The sequence below is a fragment of the Nicotiana tomentosiformis genome, chromosome 7 (genome assembly GCF_000390325.3).
Source record: "Nicotiana tomentosiformis chromosome 7, ASM39032v3, whole genome shotgun sequence".
NCBI lineage: Eukaryota > Viridiplantae > Streptophyta > Magnoliopsida > Solanales > Solanaceae > Nicotiana > Nicotiana tomentosiformis.
Window position 1 is genome coordinate 94,128,973 of NC_090818.1, and position 15,848 is coordinate 94,144,820.

A 15,848-nucleotide genomic window follows, 5' to 3' on the forward strand; every position below is an offset into this window, starting at 1 on the left:
CTTGTGATATGTTAACACCTCACAAGACACGCCGTAAAGATAATGCCTCCAAATCTTCAACGCATGAACAATGGATGCCAACTCCAAATCATGTACAAGGTAGTTCTTCTCATGCGCCAACTGACACGAAGCATAGGCAATAACCCTACTCTCCCGCATCAACACACATCCAATGTCAATCCATGAATCATCACAATAAATTGTATAAGAACCCGATGTTGAAGATAAAACCAGAACTGGAGCTGTGGTCAAGGCAGTCCTGAGCTTCTGAAAGCTATCCTCACACTCGTAGACCACCTGAATGGGGCACCCTTCTGAGTCAATCTTGTCAAAGGAGCTGCGATGGATGAAAACACTTCCACAGAATGGTGATAATACCCGACCAAGCATAGAAAACTCCAGATCTCAGTAGTAGAAGACGGTCTGGGCCAACTCTGAATTGCCTCCACCTTCTTCATATCCACCTTAATCCCCTCACTAGACACCACATGGACCAAAATTACCACTAAATCAAGCTTGGAGAATTTAGTATATAGTTGTTTCTCCCTCAAGGTTTGGAGCACGATCCTCAGATACTGCTCATGATCATCTCGGCTGCAAGAATACACCAATATATCGTCAATGAACATAATGACGAATGAATCAATATACAGTTGGAATACACTGTTTATCAAGTGCATAAAGGTTGTTGGGGTATAGGTCAGCCAAATGATATCATCAAAAACTCATAATGACCATAGCGGGTCCTGAAAGTCGTATTCGGAATATCTGAATCCTGAATCTTCAAATGATGGTATACAAATCTCAAATCAATCTTCGAGAATACCCGAGCACCCTGGAGCTGATCAAACAAATCATCTATATGCAGTAGTGGGTACTTGTTCAGATGCCTATAATCAATACACATCCTCATGGAGCCGTCTATATTCTTCATAAATAGAACTGGAGCGCCCCAAGGCGAGACACTTGGTCGGGTGAAACCCTTACAAGGAACTCCTGATGTCGTTCCTTTAAATTCTTTAACTCCACTAGTGTTATATGATATGGTAAGAAATGGATTGAGTGACTGGCACCAGGTCAATACCAAAATTGATATCCCTATCGGGCCGCATGCCCATTAGGTTTGCTGGAAATATATCTAGGAAATCTCTCACTACCGGAACTGACTCAACGCTAGAAGTATCAGCACTGACATCCCTCACAAAGGCTAGATATGCTAAACACCCTTTTCTAAACCATCCGTTGTGCCTTTAGAAAGGACACCACCCTACTAGGAACATAATCCAATGTACCTCTCTACTGAGCCTGACCCAGATGGCAAGAATAACTTCTGTAAGCACCCCGTGCAAGAGGTGCAGTGGATGATGGCTATGCAAAATGAGTACTCTGAGGTCCTGATTAGTTGGGGCACTACGAGTGGCCTGAAGTGCAGACAAAACTGGTCGACTGATAAAACCTCTACCACGACGGATCTTCCCCCCCAGAGTAGGAGCCCTCAAATCCTCCAGAACCATGAGGCCTCTTGGCCTCCTTATCCTCTCTCTCCTGACCACGAATATACTCTAACCTCTTAGCAATCTCACAACCTTCTGGAATGGAGTATCAATCTCTATGTCCTGTTCCATACTAAATCTAATACTATAAATAAGCCCCTCGATAAATCTACAAACTCGCTCTCTAACTGTAGAAACAAAAGCAGGTGCATGGCAGGATAACTCACTAAACCTCATGGCATATTCTGACACCATCATAGTCCCCTCACGCAACTGCTCAAACTCTGTTTGCCACACATCCCGGTGGGTCTGTGGGACAAACTCCCTCAAAAATAAATCAGAAATCTGAGCCCAAGCGAGTGGAGCTGTACTAACTGGCCTCTCCTCATAATGCGACACCGCGCACCTACATAATGCCCATGGTGCTGAGAATACGGTGGCACTGGTCTAGGAAACCATGTGCATCCTCGAATAATACGCCACTGAAAGTAAGAGGATCATACTTCTTGAACCTCTCCAACCTCCTCTACTCCTCCTTAGATGCCACTGGCCTGACCTCAGGTTTAACCGCGATAATGGGTTGTGCTGGCATAACATCTAGAACATGATCAACATGGAACCGCTGCTCTGGAGTATGGGAGGCGGGAGTTTGAGCTCCTCCCCAAGCCTAAGAAGTAGCTGGTGCAGCTGGGATCAATCCCGCCTAAGCTAAAATACCGAACATGCTTAGAAAATGTGCTAAGGTCTCCTGGAGCCCAGGGGTAGCAACAAGCACATCGGGTGTCTGTCCCCCAATTAGAGCTAATGGTGGCTCCTCAGTCGCTGCCCTGGCAGGTGCTCTAGTTATGGCACATGCCCCTTCTCGGCCTCTACCTCAGCTCCGACCTCTCGCGGCTCTAGCAGGGGGCGCATGTGTCTGCTTAGCTAATCCAGTAGTACGTGTCCTCACCATTTGTGAGAGAATAGAAAAATAGAGGCTTAGATTTTGAAATCAATAAATCCACACGATAAGGAATGAAAGAAGTGAAATTTCCTAATAGTTTCGTAGCCACTCGAAGATAAGTACAGACGTCTTTGTACCGATCCATTAGACTCGAGTAAACCTGGTTGTGACTGGTAGAACATATGAACCTAAAGTTCTGATATCAACTTGTCATGACCCAAAATCTCGCCGTTTCGTAAAGGGTTTATCATTTATTGTTGCACCTATGACCAGATTGACCCAAAAGGGTGCTCCATTCAGATTGTTCGAGGAGTGAGGCAAGCTTTCAAAACCTCAAGACTGCTTTGACTACAACCCTAGTGTTGGGGTTGCCTATGGGCTAGGGGTCTTACACTGTATATTATGATATATCATGTATTGTCCTTGGTACGGTGTTGATGCAAGATGGTAGGGTGATTGCCTATGTGTCTCGGCAGCTGAAGGTCCATGAGAAGAATTATCCGGTCCACAACTTGGAATTGGCAGCTATTATTCATGCCTTGAAGATTTGGCGAAACTATTTGTATGGTGTCCCTTGTGAGGTCTTTATCGACCACCGGAGTCTACAACATCTGTTTAAACAGAAAGATCTTAACTTGCGGCAGCAGAGGTGGTTAGAGTTGCTTAAGGACTATGATATCACTATTCTATATCATCTTGGGGAAGGCAATATGGTGGACGATGCCTTGAGTTAAAACGCGGAGAGTTTGGGCAGTTTAGCATATCTACCAGCAGTGGAGAGGCCATTAGCATTGGATGTTCAGGCCTTAGCCAACCGGTTTGTTAGATTGGATATTTGAAGCCCAGTCTAGTTCTTGCTTGCGTGTTTCTCAGTGTTCTCTATATGACCGCATCAGAGAGCGTTAGTATGACAACCCCCACTTGCTTGTCCTCAAGGACATAGTTCATCACAGCGATGCCAAGGAGGTTTCTATCGGAGATGACGGTGTGTTGCGGATGCAGGGCCGATTATGTGTGCCCAATGTGGATGGGTTGCGTAAGTTGATTCTTGAGGAGTGCCACAGTTCACGGTACTCCATTCACCCGGGTGCCACTAAGATGTATCAGTGCCGTAATTGCGATATTTTCTTTGCAATTGTGAAGGTTCGCAATTGCTAACCCATATCGCAATTGCGATAACTGCAGCTGAACATAAGGGCTGGAAGTCGGGATTTCATCTCATATTTTCCCATTTTAGAACCCCTAGACTTGGTTGGAGGCAATTTGGAGAGGGGATTTTCATTTACAAACTTTGGGTAAGTGATTCTAATTTGTTTTCAATCATATTCCATCAATACATCTTAGATTTTAAAATCAAAATTATTTGAATCAAAGTGAAAATTTGTCAAGTTTTTGGAAAGTAAGAATTTGAGTTTTGAGAGTCGACTTGGACTCAGATTTTGAAACTAATCACATATATGAACTCGTAGGGTCATGGGTAGTCAGAATGTACCATTGGACCTGGGTTTTGACTTGGTGAGTCGCGGGTTGACTTTTGTTGACATTTTGGAAAAAGTGTAAAGATCATAGCTTTATCTATTGTAATTGATTTTCCTTACATTGTATGATAATATTAAGTCAATTTTGGTTAGATTTGAGCCATGTGGAGGTGAATTGTAGGGGAAAAGCTATTTCCGAGAGTTGAATTGGCCTAGTTGAGGTAAGTATCTAGCCTAAATTTGTGGGAGGGAAACTACCCCTTGGGATTTGGGATTGATTGTGTCGTTTGTACTATGTGAAAGCCATGTACGCAAGGTGACGAGTGGGTACACGTGTTATATGTGATTTTTGACCGGTTTAGGCTACTTAGACTCTATTTATGCTTTAATTGAATTTTCATATCATGTTCTAAATTTTCATAGTTAATCTACTCTTACTTGTGTTAGTCTATCTTCACATGCCTTAATTGACTCTTTTATTACTTGTTCACATCTTACTTGATATTTTGCTCTTATGCTTTAGTTGAACTTGTTGCCTCTCTCATCGTTACATGTTATCTCTTTCATTGTTGGTTATCATTGTTTGAAGTCATTGTACATGTCATCTCTTATTGTTGATTTTCATGATTTGAAGTCATTGTTACAAGTTATCTCTTTCATTGCTATTATACTTATTTGAAGTCATGTTATCTCTTCCATTGTGAGTTATTTGTATTTAGTTTCGTGGTTATATATTATCTTTCTCATTGTTGAGTTATTGGTATTGAAGTTGTGAAAGCCGTATCACATTGAGATGAAGTTGTTAATTGTTGAGATATCTTCCTTGTTGAGAATTTTACATTCATTATTGTTGTTGATAATCTTGTACACGTTGTGGTGGAGCCATGGGCTATTGTTGTGGAAAATGTTACATCCTGTACTTTAATATTAGGATAAGTCGTAGTATTCCAAATGTGCTTGAAGGGATTAAGACTATTCATGAGATTATAGAGGATTTGTGACTATGTTATTATAAGACCTCGTGAGTTTAACAACATGGATACCGTTATATAGATTGGATATGGTATTTTGAGTGGAACATTTTTGTAAAAAAATAAAGGTTTGAAAAAAATATGATTTTATATAGTTATTGAAATTACTACTTTCGAATACGCTTTAAATTATACACATAATATGAGAAAGTTTATGAGATTTTCTTTATTGTAAATATAGAAATTATTTTTCTCACAAGAAAAGAAGGTTATCTTTCTACCATTTTAAGAATTAAGCATACGAGAATTTTTACTCTTTATATGAGATTAGGAAAATTATAAGTTGAGAAAATATATGTATTTTTACATGGATGTTTTAATAAAATAATAGTGTAATATATAAAGTGGGTTAAAAGTGAGTAGTATTTTAAGTAATTTGAGACCATTCTTAATTATGCGAGCAATTAGTAATTATCTAAAATATTTTGGATAAGAACATCACGTGGCAGATTTTTCCTTAGCAAAATTTGTGACTCATGCATCTATTAAATAGGTGGCACGATCAAAAAGGGACTTTGATGTCTGGGAGAAGTTTGATGTAAGAATTACTTTAGTTATGAACTTATAATTGTGCCGACTTAAGCTACCATCTCCAACTTTAGCTTTTGCATCCTTACCATTCAAAATATTTCTAAGGAATTGGATAAATTCAAATCTGGCTACATCACTGTTTTAAGAGCTTAACTAGTCTATCTTTCAGCCTCTAAAAGTTTAGTAGCCTAGAAGGCATCATATACAATTGTGCACATCCTGGTGAAATGAATCTCTCTCATAATCCATTCAGAAGTATGTTATGTGGACCAGGGTATGGGTGGCAGATGTGCGTGTAAGGTTTGCATTTTCCAAACAGTTTTTGTTTAGATTATGGGGTGGACGAAATATTTAGGCATTACTTTGAGGATACAGCTATCAGTAATTCAATCAATTGAGCCTAATCCCAAGCATTCGGGGTTAGATGTTTATGAAAAGGATTTACTAGTCGTAGTCATCAAAAGAGTGAATTGAGGTATGTTAAGGTTAATCCTTCTTTCTTTTGGCATGATCCATGTAACGATACGTAAACGTAATGTTATTCCATAAGTGGTTCTACTCTTAGCAGTTAAGGACATCTATGTTATTCATGCCGGTAAAGTTATATTCAAGTATGTATCTAGTTCCTTATTGAGGTATATGATAAAGATGTTAATGTTAATAATATAGTAATACACGCATCTTCATGCATTTACCACCGAGCTACGGTCGGTCGGGCAATCATGCATTTACCATCGCGCTACGGTCAGTTAGGCAGTTACCACCGGTTAGGCAGTTATGTACCATTATTTACTACCGGTTGGGCAGTTATGTACCATTATTTACCGCCGGTTGGGCAGACATGAATATTCATTTACCACCGAGCTACGGCCGATCAAGGCAGTTATGCATTTACCACCGTGCTACGGCCGGTTGGGCAGTTATACATCTACAACCGAGCTACGGCCGGTCGGGCAGTTATTCATTTACCACCGAGCTACGGTCGGTCGGGCAGTTACCACTGATCAGTTGGGCAGTCATGCATCATACGATATGGATAATAGTCTCAAAGAGAAGCATTATATATATAAGTATAATAAGTATGCATATACAGTGGCAATTAAGAGATTCAGGTTGATTCTTATATGTCTTTAAAGTAATGTGGACTTATTGTTATGTTTCAGTTCTGCCTTACATACTCAGTACATTATTCGTACTGACGTCCTTTTGTTGGGGATGCTGCATTCATGCCTGCAGGTATAGATAATCAGTTTGACGAGCCCTCATAGTAGACGATATTGGCATTCAACAAAGAATTGGTAAGACTCTACCTCATTCTGAGTGCAGCCGAGTCTATGAGTCATCGTGTCAGAGTTTTGCTAAAGACTTATGGGTAGGCCGGTACCCTGTCCCATTTTATGTCAAATAATCTTAGAGGCTTTGTAGACAGAGGTTCATTTTGTACAGTATGTCAGAGGCCTTGATGGCCCATATGTATTCATGTTTTAAGAAAAATGGTTCAGTGATACAGTGTTGCCCACTTATAGTTATACATTATGAGTTGTGGCCATATTGGCCCTTGATAGTTATAGAAGAAAAAAACAAATGAGTTACAGAGTGGTTCGCTCGGGCTAGTACGGCACCGGGTGCCAGCCACGCCTCCCTAGGTTGGGGCATGACAGAAACATTGATATTGTTGATTGTTGGTTGTTGGCACGTTATGGCATATGGGCACTTGTGGTGCGAGTTGTTATTGTGATGTGATATTGTCGCACATACGGCGGTATAAAGCTAGGGGTTAATGTGCATGTGGCGGCATAAGTTGGGACTTATGTACGTGTTGCTTGTAAGGGAACTACATGAAGCCACACGGCATCATAAGGTGGGCTAAAGTGCGTGTAGCTATTTCGGGCAAAAATGTTTTCAAAACTATTTAAATGTAAGACTCATGCGGCAGTATAAGGAAAGATTGTGATTGAGATTGTGAATTGTGAATACGAGGCGGTACCTCGGTTGTGATTCTTGCTATATACATTAGGCGGTATCTCGTTGTGATTCTTGTTGTTTACCTCATGTTGCAAAGAGTTTTGGTGGCAACACTTCTTGTTGTTTGTTCTTCCTTATTCTATCAGTTATTGTCCGTATATGATCATTGTGGTTCCTTTAATTGATTTATTTATGTTATTTCCATGCTTAAAATTCCAGTATTAGTTCATGCTATTAACTTATTTCATATCATTTATTTCTCTGCCTTCCATTATTTATCCTTATTATGTTTTCATACTGTTTATTTATATCCTAGTAGGTGTATTGACTTGGCATCATTACTACTTTACCGAGGTTAGACTTGATACTTACTGGGTACCATTGTGGTGTACTCATACTATGTTTTTGCACATCTTTTTGTGCAGATCCAGGTATGTCTTGTAACACCCCAAGGTTTTAACTAATATTTGCATTCTCGATTGAGCATCTTTATAATGAGGATAGATTTTACTTCACACTTCCTAAACATAAATTTGACAATATATGAAAATTGCTTACTTTAGGTTGTGTTAAGTGATCCAAGCTTTTCTGAAAAGATATTTTATATCTCTGTAACTATTATTCAGGCAAAAAAACCTAGTTTTTCTTGTATTTACCCGAAAAGGGATCATAAAGTATAGGACAAGTGCTGCCCAGATTTTTTGTTTTACAAACTCTCCCTGTACTACTGTTAGTAGTTTTAGCATACCTTTTTGTACGAAACTGATATTGGGGTGATTCAAGAATTCCTGAGTCCCTAAGACATATTTCTACGACTTTAATGAAGACTATACAATCTAGTTTGTCCAATTAAATCTTCAAAACTGAGCCACAACACAAGACAGTGGTACTGTCCAGAATTTCTGTTTCAAAAGTTTAGGGTGATTTTCACCAATATCATGTTTAGTTTGACATGTTAAATCACTGAACTTATATAGATATTTGATTATGTATTTAAGGTATATATACCCTTGTAAAATCTAAGGGGAAGTGTTTGAGAAAGTGGACGGATTTGGCTGGTCTATGGCGTAGACGATTCGAACGTCCTCAAGTTGTGGTTGAACTGTTTTGTATAAAACACCAAGGTTTGTGTATAAACTTGAAGTTGTACTATTTTTACTTGCTGGAATGTTTTGAAGTAACTTGATCTTTTCTTTCTCTTGTCTTCAATTAATATCGTTGTATTCGTGTTAATCATGTATTGTAAGATATTTGTTAACTCGCCCACTTGTACGGATTGCTTGATCATTTTGCATTCTTGTTGGGACTTTGTCCTTCTTATGGCAGTGACTTTGTCGCTCATCCTGGCATGCCTCTTGATTCGGATATTTTTCTATCTTGACTTTGAATTTGTAGTTCGTCTTAAATTATGGAACTTGTCCATGTTAAGTATGAACTAGGAAGCCATTTTTATATGGTTCTTGATTCTCTTGACTATTGGGTTTTGACCCTACTTGAGTTGGGGCTTCGGTCTATCTTGATATCTCCTATTACTTAGTGTAATGGCATGGCATACATATTGGGCAAAAAATAGATATTTGGCAAACTCTCTTGGATTGATAGTATACGATTTCTTGATACTTGAATCTTGAACATTGTTATTGATAGATGGAAACACCTCAAGGTTTGATATTCTATACTTTTACTATATATTTGTTCACTTGTTTTAAATTTATGTTTCATCTGAGCTACCTATGTATGAAAAGGGAAATTGGAGAATTTAATGGCTCCAAGCCCAAAGTCTATATGCCACTAAGCTTTATGCTTAGCGATAGTTATTTTCTATCGTAGGTAATGTACGGGACGAGATTTGAAGACGGCCTTATGAAGTAGTCTTTTTGGGAGAATTTATGGAGATCACATTTGTATATGCACCTAGGTTTTATATAGTTTTAGGACTTGTACATGATCTTTATGTCACACTTATGTATGTTATTTTGGAGGCTTGTTGGATCTCAAGACCAAAATCTTGTAACATATAATTTGGTGACTTGTTTTGCTGTTTTAGGGTGTGTTAATAGCTCAAATCTTGTAATATAATAAATTTACACTTTTTTTCTTGTAAAAATGTACAAAGTAGAAGACTAGTTTTCCTATTATACTCGCTAATTTGAAATTCATGTACAATCAACATGAAGTGATGTTGAACGAAAAGTGTAATTTTGTTAGAAAGTTGCTTTAAACGTGTTGATTATTCGAGAAGGGTTGTATCGCTTTATCTTGATATTTTGACATTGTATTTCATTTAAGAAATTTTACGAAGTGTATTTTTAAAAACAAAAATATTGCACCTTGAAACCTTTATTTCATGGGCCTATTTCCGGTACTAAATTATTATGAATGTCTTTTTAGATTAATATCTTCTAAATGTTGTAAGTAGTAAGTTAGATTTGTTTCATAAGTAGCACCCTCCCAAAGGGGTCGCTACAAGTTTTGATATCAGAGCTTTAGGTTTGTGATTCTAGGACTATTGTTATGACTTGTTAGTGTACTTGTTTCTTTTTATAAAGTTTTATTACGTGTGTTGTGCATATGCACCATGTACATGTCCCTAATGCAATGTGATCTCCATTATGTCGGAATTAAGTTATGGCCTCTTCTTTTAATAGACCTATGGAAGCATCTCATGAGGGTTCAGATAACTCTTAGACCCAACCTCACTTACAGGAAGGGGTTGGAGAACATTATTTTTACCTTAATTTTCCTCGTACTAGAGGATCTGAAGTGAAAAATAATCAGGATGCAAGAGTTGGGCCACATTCTCATATGAGTCATAGTGCTCATGTTTTTTATCCTCATTTTCACCAAATGGTTTATTTCTTTCATCACTTGGCTAGAACAATGTCCGACCATAATGAAATGAACTTTGAGAAAATGAGAAAAAATGGGTGGAGTTGAGTCTGAAGGCACTGTTGATCCTACTGATGTTGAATAATGGCTTGAGCGCATAGAGAGAGTATTTGAGAAATTAGAATGTTCGAAAGTTGCCAAATTTAAGTATGCCATCTCACTGTTACAAAGGGATGCTTATGACTGGTGGGTAAGTGTACCAAATGCCAAAGCAAAACCTCTGGTACTTACTTGGGATGATTTTGTCAAAGAATTCCGCATGAAGTATGTCCCACCTGCTTATCGTGATACAAAGAAAAAGGAGTTTCTGGATTTAAAGCAAAGGGGTATGTCTATTGATGAATATCAATAAAAGTTTCTCAGGCTTTCTCATTATGCTTGAGGTATTATCGATGATGAAAAATATATGTGCAGGCGATTCAAAGATGGTTTGAATGATTCTATCCGAAACTTTGTGGCAGTCCCGCAACATGAAATTGTTTCTAAACTAGTTATAGCTGCTCTTACTTGGGAAAGAATTGACAAGGAACAAGCTAGTAGAAATGAAAACAGGTTCAGAAAAGCTAATTCAGATTATGGCGGTCCCTCCAAAAGGGGGAAGTTTGACAATTCCAAGACTGGTGGTGTTCACAAGTCAGCTCAGCATAAGCAAAATAGATCAAAATTTTCTACTGCTAGCACTCCAAGCTATGGACAAGGCAAGAATCGTATACCCACCTGTGCAGAGTGTAGAAAGAATCACTTTGGTACTTGCAGGAAAGCTTCTTGTGCTTGTTTTAACTGTGGGAGCTTCGATCACAAAGTGAAGGATTGTCCTAATCCTAACCTTCTTTATTCTCCACGTACTGAAGGTTCAGTTCAGAAACCTACTCTCGCTCCTTCTCAAGGGAATAGAGGTGCAAGATCTAGAAACACCCAAACCACAGGTAAAGGTGGAGCTAATCAAGCTATTGGGTCAAGAGCTACAACACGAGCTTATGCTATGAGACAGAGGGATGACCAATATGGGGCAGGAGTGGTTGTTGGTAAATTTCACTTATTTGGATTATATGTTGTTACACTATTTGATCCTGGTTCTACACATTCCTATGTTTGCTCATCACTTGTTTTTCTTGAAAATGTGAAATCTGTGAGACTTGATTTTGGTGTGCTTGTTAGAAGTCCTTTGGGCCATCAGATTGTTTGTAATCAGATGTATCGAGGTTGTCCCTTCGAGATTCAAAATCTAGTCTTCCCTGCTGATCTGATTGAAATGCCTTTCTAAGACTATGATGTCATCATCGGTATGGACTGGCTTCATAGATACCATGCAGTATTTGATTATAGGTCAAAGCGTGTGACCTTTAAAGCTCATACATTTTCACACATCGTTATTCAAGGTGAAAGATCATTGACATCTAATATTATCTCTGCAGTTGTGGCAAGAAAGATGATTAGTCAGGGTTGTGAAGCTTATCTTGCTCATATAGTTGATACATACCTAGAAAGTTCAAGCCTTAATGATATACCAGTCGTATGTGAATTTCCTGATGTTTTCCCTGAAAATCTTCCTGGGTTGCCCCCGAAAAGGGAAGTTGAATTTCCTATAGAGGTTATTCCTGGAACTACTCCTATTTCTATAACTCCTTACCGAATGGCTCCAACAGAATTGAAGGAGTTGAAAATTCAATTGCAAGAACTTCTTAAGTGTTTCTCCTTGGGGAGCTCATATTTTATTTGTGAAAAAGAAAGATGGCTCTCTTCGGCTTTGTATTGATTATCGGCAATTGAATAAGGTCACAATTAAGAATAGATATTCATTGCCTAGGATTGATGATTTATTTGACCAGCTAAAGTGTGCTCGGATTTTCTCAAAAATTGACTTGAGGTCTGGGTATTACCAAGTGCAAGTAAGTGAGCAAGATGTTCCTAAAAATGCTTTTAGGACTCGGTATAGTCATTATGAATTTTTGGTGATGCCATTTGGGTTGACAAATGCTCCTGTAGTGTTCATGGATCTAATGAATCGTGTTATCAAGCCTTATCTTGATCAATTTGTGGTGGTATTTATTGATGACATTTTAATATATTCCAAGAATAGCGAAGATCATGATAAACATCTCCGGATTGTTTTGCAAAACTTGGAGGAGAAAAAACTCTATGCCAAGCTTTCCAAATGTGAATTTTGGCTTAGTGGAGTGGCTTTTCTGGGGCATGTTGTGTCAGCTGAAGGTGTGAAAGTTGATCCTAGTAAGATTCAAGCTATTGTTGAATGGAAACTGCCCAAAAGTCCAACTGAAATAAGAAGTTTCTTGGGCTTAGAGGGATACTATAGAAGGTTTTTCAAAGACTTCTCCATTATAGCCTCTCCTTTGACTAAACTTTTGAGGAAGGACGTCAAGTTCGTGTGGGATGATAAATGCCAAGAGAGCTTTGAAAAGCTCAAATCTTTATTGACTAAAGCTCTTATACTTACTCTACCAACTGAAGGGAAAGAGTATGTGATATATAGTGATTCTTCTCATCATGGTTTGGGTTGTGTTTTGATGCAAGAAGGGAAAGTGGTTGCCTATGCCTCTCGCAAATTGAAACCACATGAGTTGAACTATCCTACTCATGACCTTGATCTTGCTGCCATAGTGTTTGCTTTGAAAATTTGGAGATATTACTTGTATGGAGAAAAATGTTATATATTCACAGATCATAAGAGTTTGAAGTACTCTGGTACACAGAAAGAGTTGAATTTGAGACAGCGTAGATGGCTTGATCTTATCAAAGATTATGACTGCACAATTGACTATCATCCGGATAAAGCCAATGCTATTGCAGATGCTCTAAGTCGTAAATACTTTGCCGATTTATCTCTAAGTCCTTTGCCTTTGTTTCTTGAATTGAGAGCCATGAATGCTTGTCTTACATTTAAAGCTGATGGCTCTATTATTGCTAGTTTGAAAGTCAAGCCAGTTCTACTTGAACAGATAAAAGAAGCACAAAAATTGGATGAGAAGCTTGTGAAACTAATCAAAGAAGTTTTTTTTTTAAATAAAGGTCCACTAGGCATTGTGCCTAGGGCTGATTTTCATATATATAAAGCTAAAGTACAAAAATGAGGGGGACATAAACCTTACCTCCAGATAAATGGATGATACTTGATGACTACTAAATCTATAGCCATTTGATACCTTACAAGTATGTGAAGTTAGACCTAAATGAGGGTGTACGATTTTGCTAACCAAAATTGGTAGCCTAATGATGTACAAAGACCAAGTGAAGTTAGGTCAACTATGAGAGTAGAATTGGGGATCTTCTCCCATATACATTTGCTTCTATGGTACAAATGAAAAATAGTTCTCCCTATGTGGAAAGGCAAAACCAGCATAGGGGATAGAGTGAACGATACATCAGAGTTATCTTCGTATTGGCTTGAACATGGGTGGAAGCCATTGTGAAGGTAGCCCAAACAGATGTCAAAAGGTGTGCAAAAAACTGTCCAAGCAACTCCAAAATTCAAAAAAACTGTTGCTTCTGGATTGTAGTCGTATGTCATCTATAATACTGCCCAAAGGCAAAGAGTGCAATGGCCAAAAGGATTTGTTGATAGAAGAGAGTGGGCAGCAGGAGCTACAGGAAGCCAATCTGCCATTAAGGTGCCTTAAATATAGAAAGGATTGATCCTGGGTGTCCCATGTATATTGATATTTATTCAACAGATTGAGCACATGAAGTGCTAATACCACACCTTGAATACATACCAATATACTAAGATGGAACCATGTACCTGTAAAAAATAACAAACTGATTAGTGAAAACTTGTTGGGCACATACAATGCTTGTGTGTTGTTGAGGCTGTTGTTGCTGCAACATTTGGTGCAGTTGTTGCTGCTACTGGTTTCTTTATTGTTGTAGCTCATTCAATCTTGGACAATTAGGTCTGCTCCCATTGTTGCATGACTGTCATCCATACCCATGAGAAGTAGCAGGAGAGGCTAGGTGTGGTGGGATGATGATTTTATTGGTTTTCTTATGTTTGAATGCTGGTGTTTCAAGGAAATCCTATTGGATTTGACCTCTGATCTGACTGGGCAGTGAGTGTAGAGAATGGAAGTTGGTGAGTGTTATGAGACTATGGATGAGCTTTGACAATGAGTCTGCTGGACAGTTAGCTTCTCTGTAGACATGAGAGAAATTGATTGCTGCACATTGATCACATAACTGCTTCAGTTTCAGTAGCAGCATTTTCAGTGCCCATGGTGGTGTAGTCTCACTAGTGAGCCAGTGAATGAGTAAAGCTGAGTCTGCTTCAAGGTGCACTTTGGTGCAACCATTGTCCAAGCACCATGTGATCCCAATAATTGCTCCTTCTATCTCTGCTTGATTGTTGGTACCTTCACCCAATGGGCCTGCTAAGGCATGGATAAATGTACCCATGTGATCCCTGATGATGGACCCAGTACCTATATTCCCTGGGTTTGTAACTGCAGTGCCATCACTATTGATTTTAACAAATTCTTGTGCTGGTTTCCTCCAGGTAACTTGCTGAACATTAGTGTAATGGGATATATCTTCAATGGCTTGGTACAGGTCAATCCATTGCAGTGGCCATTTAATAGAGGGGTAGTTAGTTTTGAGAAGAAGATGGATATCATAATTGATGGCAAACAAGACTCTAGTCAAGGAGGACTGTTTGGTACCATATTTTGCACTGCATCTATTTTTCCATAGGTTCCAGCTGATGATAATAGGGACAGTGTCTAGCAAGAGTTTCTGGACTTCATTTTGTCTTTTAAGCAGCCACCATTTTATTAGGAGTAGTCTGTGACGTAGTCCTGCTTTTTGGATACCAACTGCTCCTCCAAATTTTCTCCACACTATTGCTGCAAAATGCCCTGTGTTGAATATGTGCTTCACAGTCTCAGCACCATACCTTTGACAACACACACGTCTGGAAACAATAGGGTTGCTAAATAGGAGAACCGTATCATTTGTTGGTAATTTGTTTCTACGGGCTCTCCATAAGCAAAAGGACCATTTGAAGGGTATCCTTTTGTGCCAAGTCATTTTGTTAGTAAAATTGATGGGCCTCTTCTTTCTGATTACTTCTAAAGCTGATGAGCAGGTGAAGTTTCCATTGTCATTAGGAACCCAGATAGCCTGGTCAAGGGTATTTGGATCATGGTAAATTGGGGTGTGAAGGATGGAGGCAATTTTATGGACTGGTGCAGTATCATTCAGCTTCTGCAAATTTCAGTGCCCAGATTCCCAGAATTGGGATACATTGATGTTTCCTGGTCATCCTCCTTCTGTTATGTGTTGATCCAAGGCACTTGTTCCCAACCAGTTATCCCACCAGAAGCTGCAGTTACCAGAATGTAATCTACATTGTATGTGCTTCTCAGCTTCTTTTTTGTTGAACATCATTTTCTTCCATGCTTGTGACTGCCCTGAGTGCCACTTTTTGGCAATAGGATTTGATCTTTGACATTACTTTGCTCTAAGGAAACTTTCCCACAAAGACTGTTTAGTTCTAAAGAGCCACCAT

General features: G+C 38.9%; 2 protein-coding genes across 2 annotated transcripts; both read left to right on the forward strand.

The window, feature by feature from the left end:
- The first annotated feature begins 10,589 nt into the window (after positions 1 to 10,589).
- Positions 10,590 to 11,594, forward strand: LOC138896029 (uncharacterized). The gene is made up of 2 exons (XM_070180801.1): positions 10,590 to 10,656; positions 10,792 to 11,594. The coding sequence occupies exons 1-2, from the start codon at positions 10,590 to 10,592 to the stop codon at positions 11,592 to 11,594; spliced, it is 870 nt and encodes a 289-aa protein (XP_070036902.1).
- A 21-nt stretch (positions 11,595 to 11,615) lies between these two features.
- LOC138896030 (uncharacterized) lies at positions 11,616 to 12,086 on the forward strand. Its single transcript, XM_070180802.1, has one exon. The coding sequence runs from the start codon at positions 11,616 to 11,618 to the stop codon at positions 12,084 to 12,086; it is 471 nt and encodes a 156-aa protein (XP_070036903.1).
- The last annotated feature ends 3,762 nt before the right edge of the window (positions 12,087 to 15,848 follow it).

Excerpts from the sequence above, each read along its gene's own strand:
- LOC138896029 (XM_070180801.1), top strand. The coding sequence starts at position 10,590 with ATGAAGTATGTCCCACCTGCTTATCGTGATACAAAGAAAAAGGAGTTT. Across the intron at positions 10,657-10,791 it reads TCTGGATTTAAAGCAAAGGG|TCCCGCAACATGAAATTGTT; the intron begins GTATGTCTATTG and ends ACTTTGTGGCAG.
- LOC138896030 (XM_070180802.1), top strand. The coding sequence starts at position 11,616 with ATGGACTGGCTTCATAGATACCATGCAGTATTTGATTATAGGTCAAAG.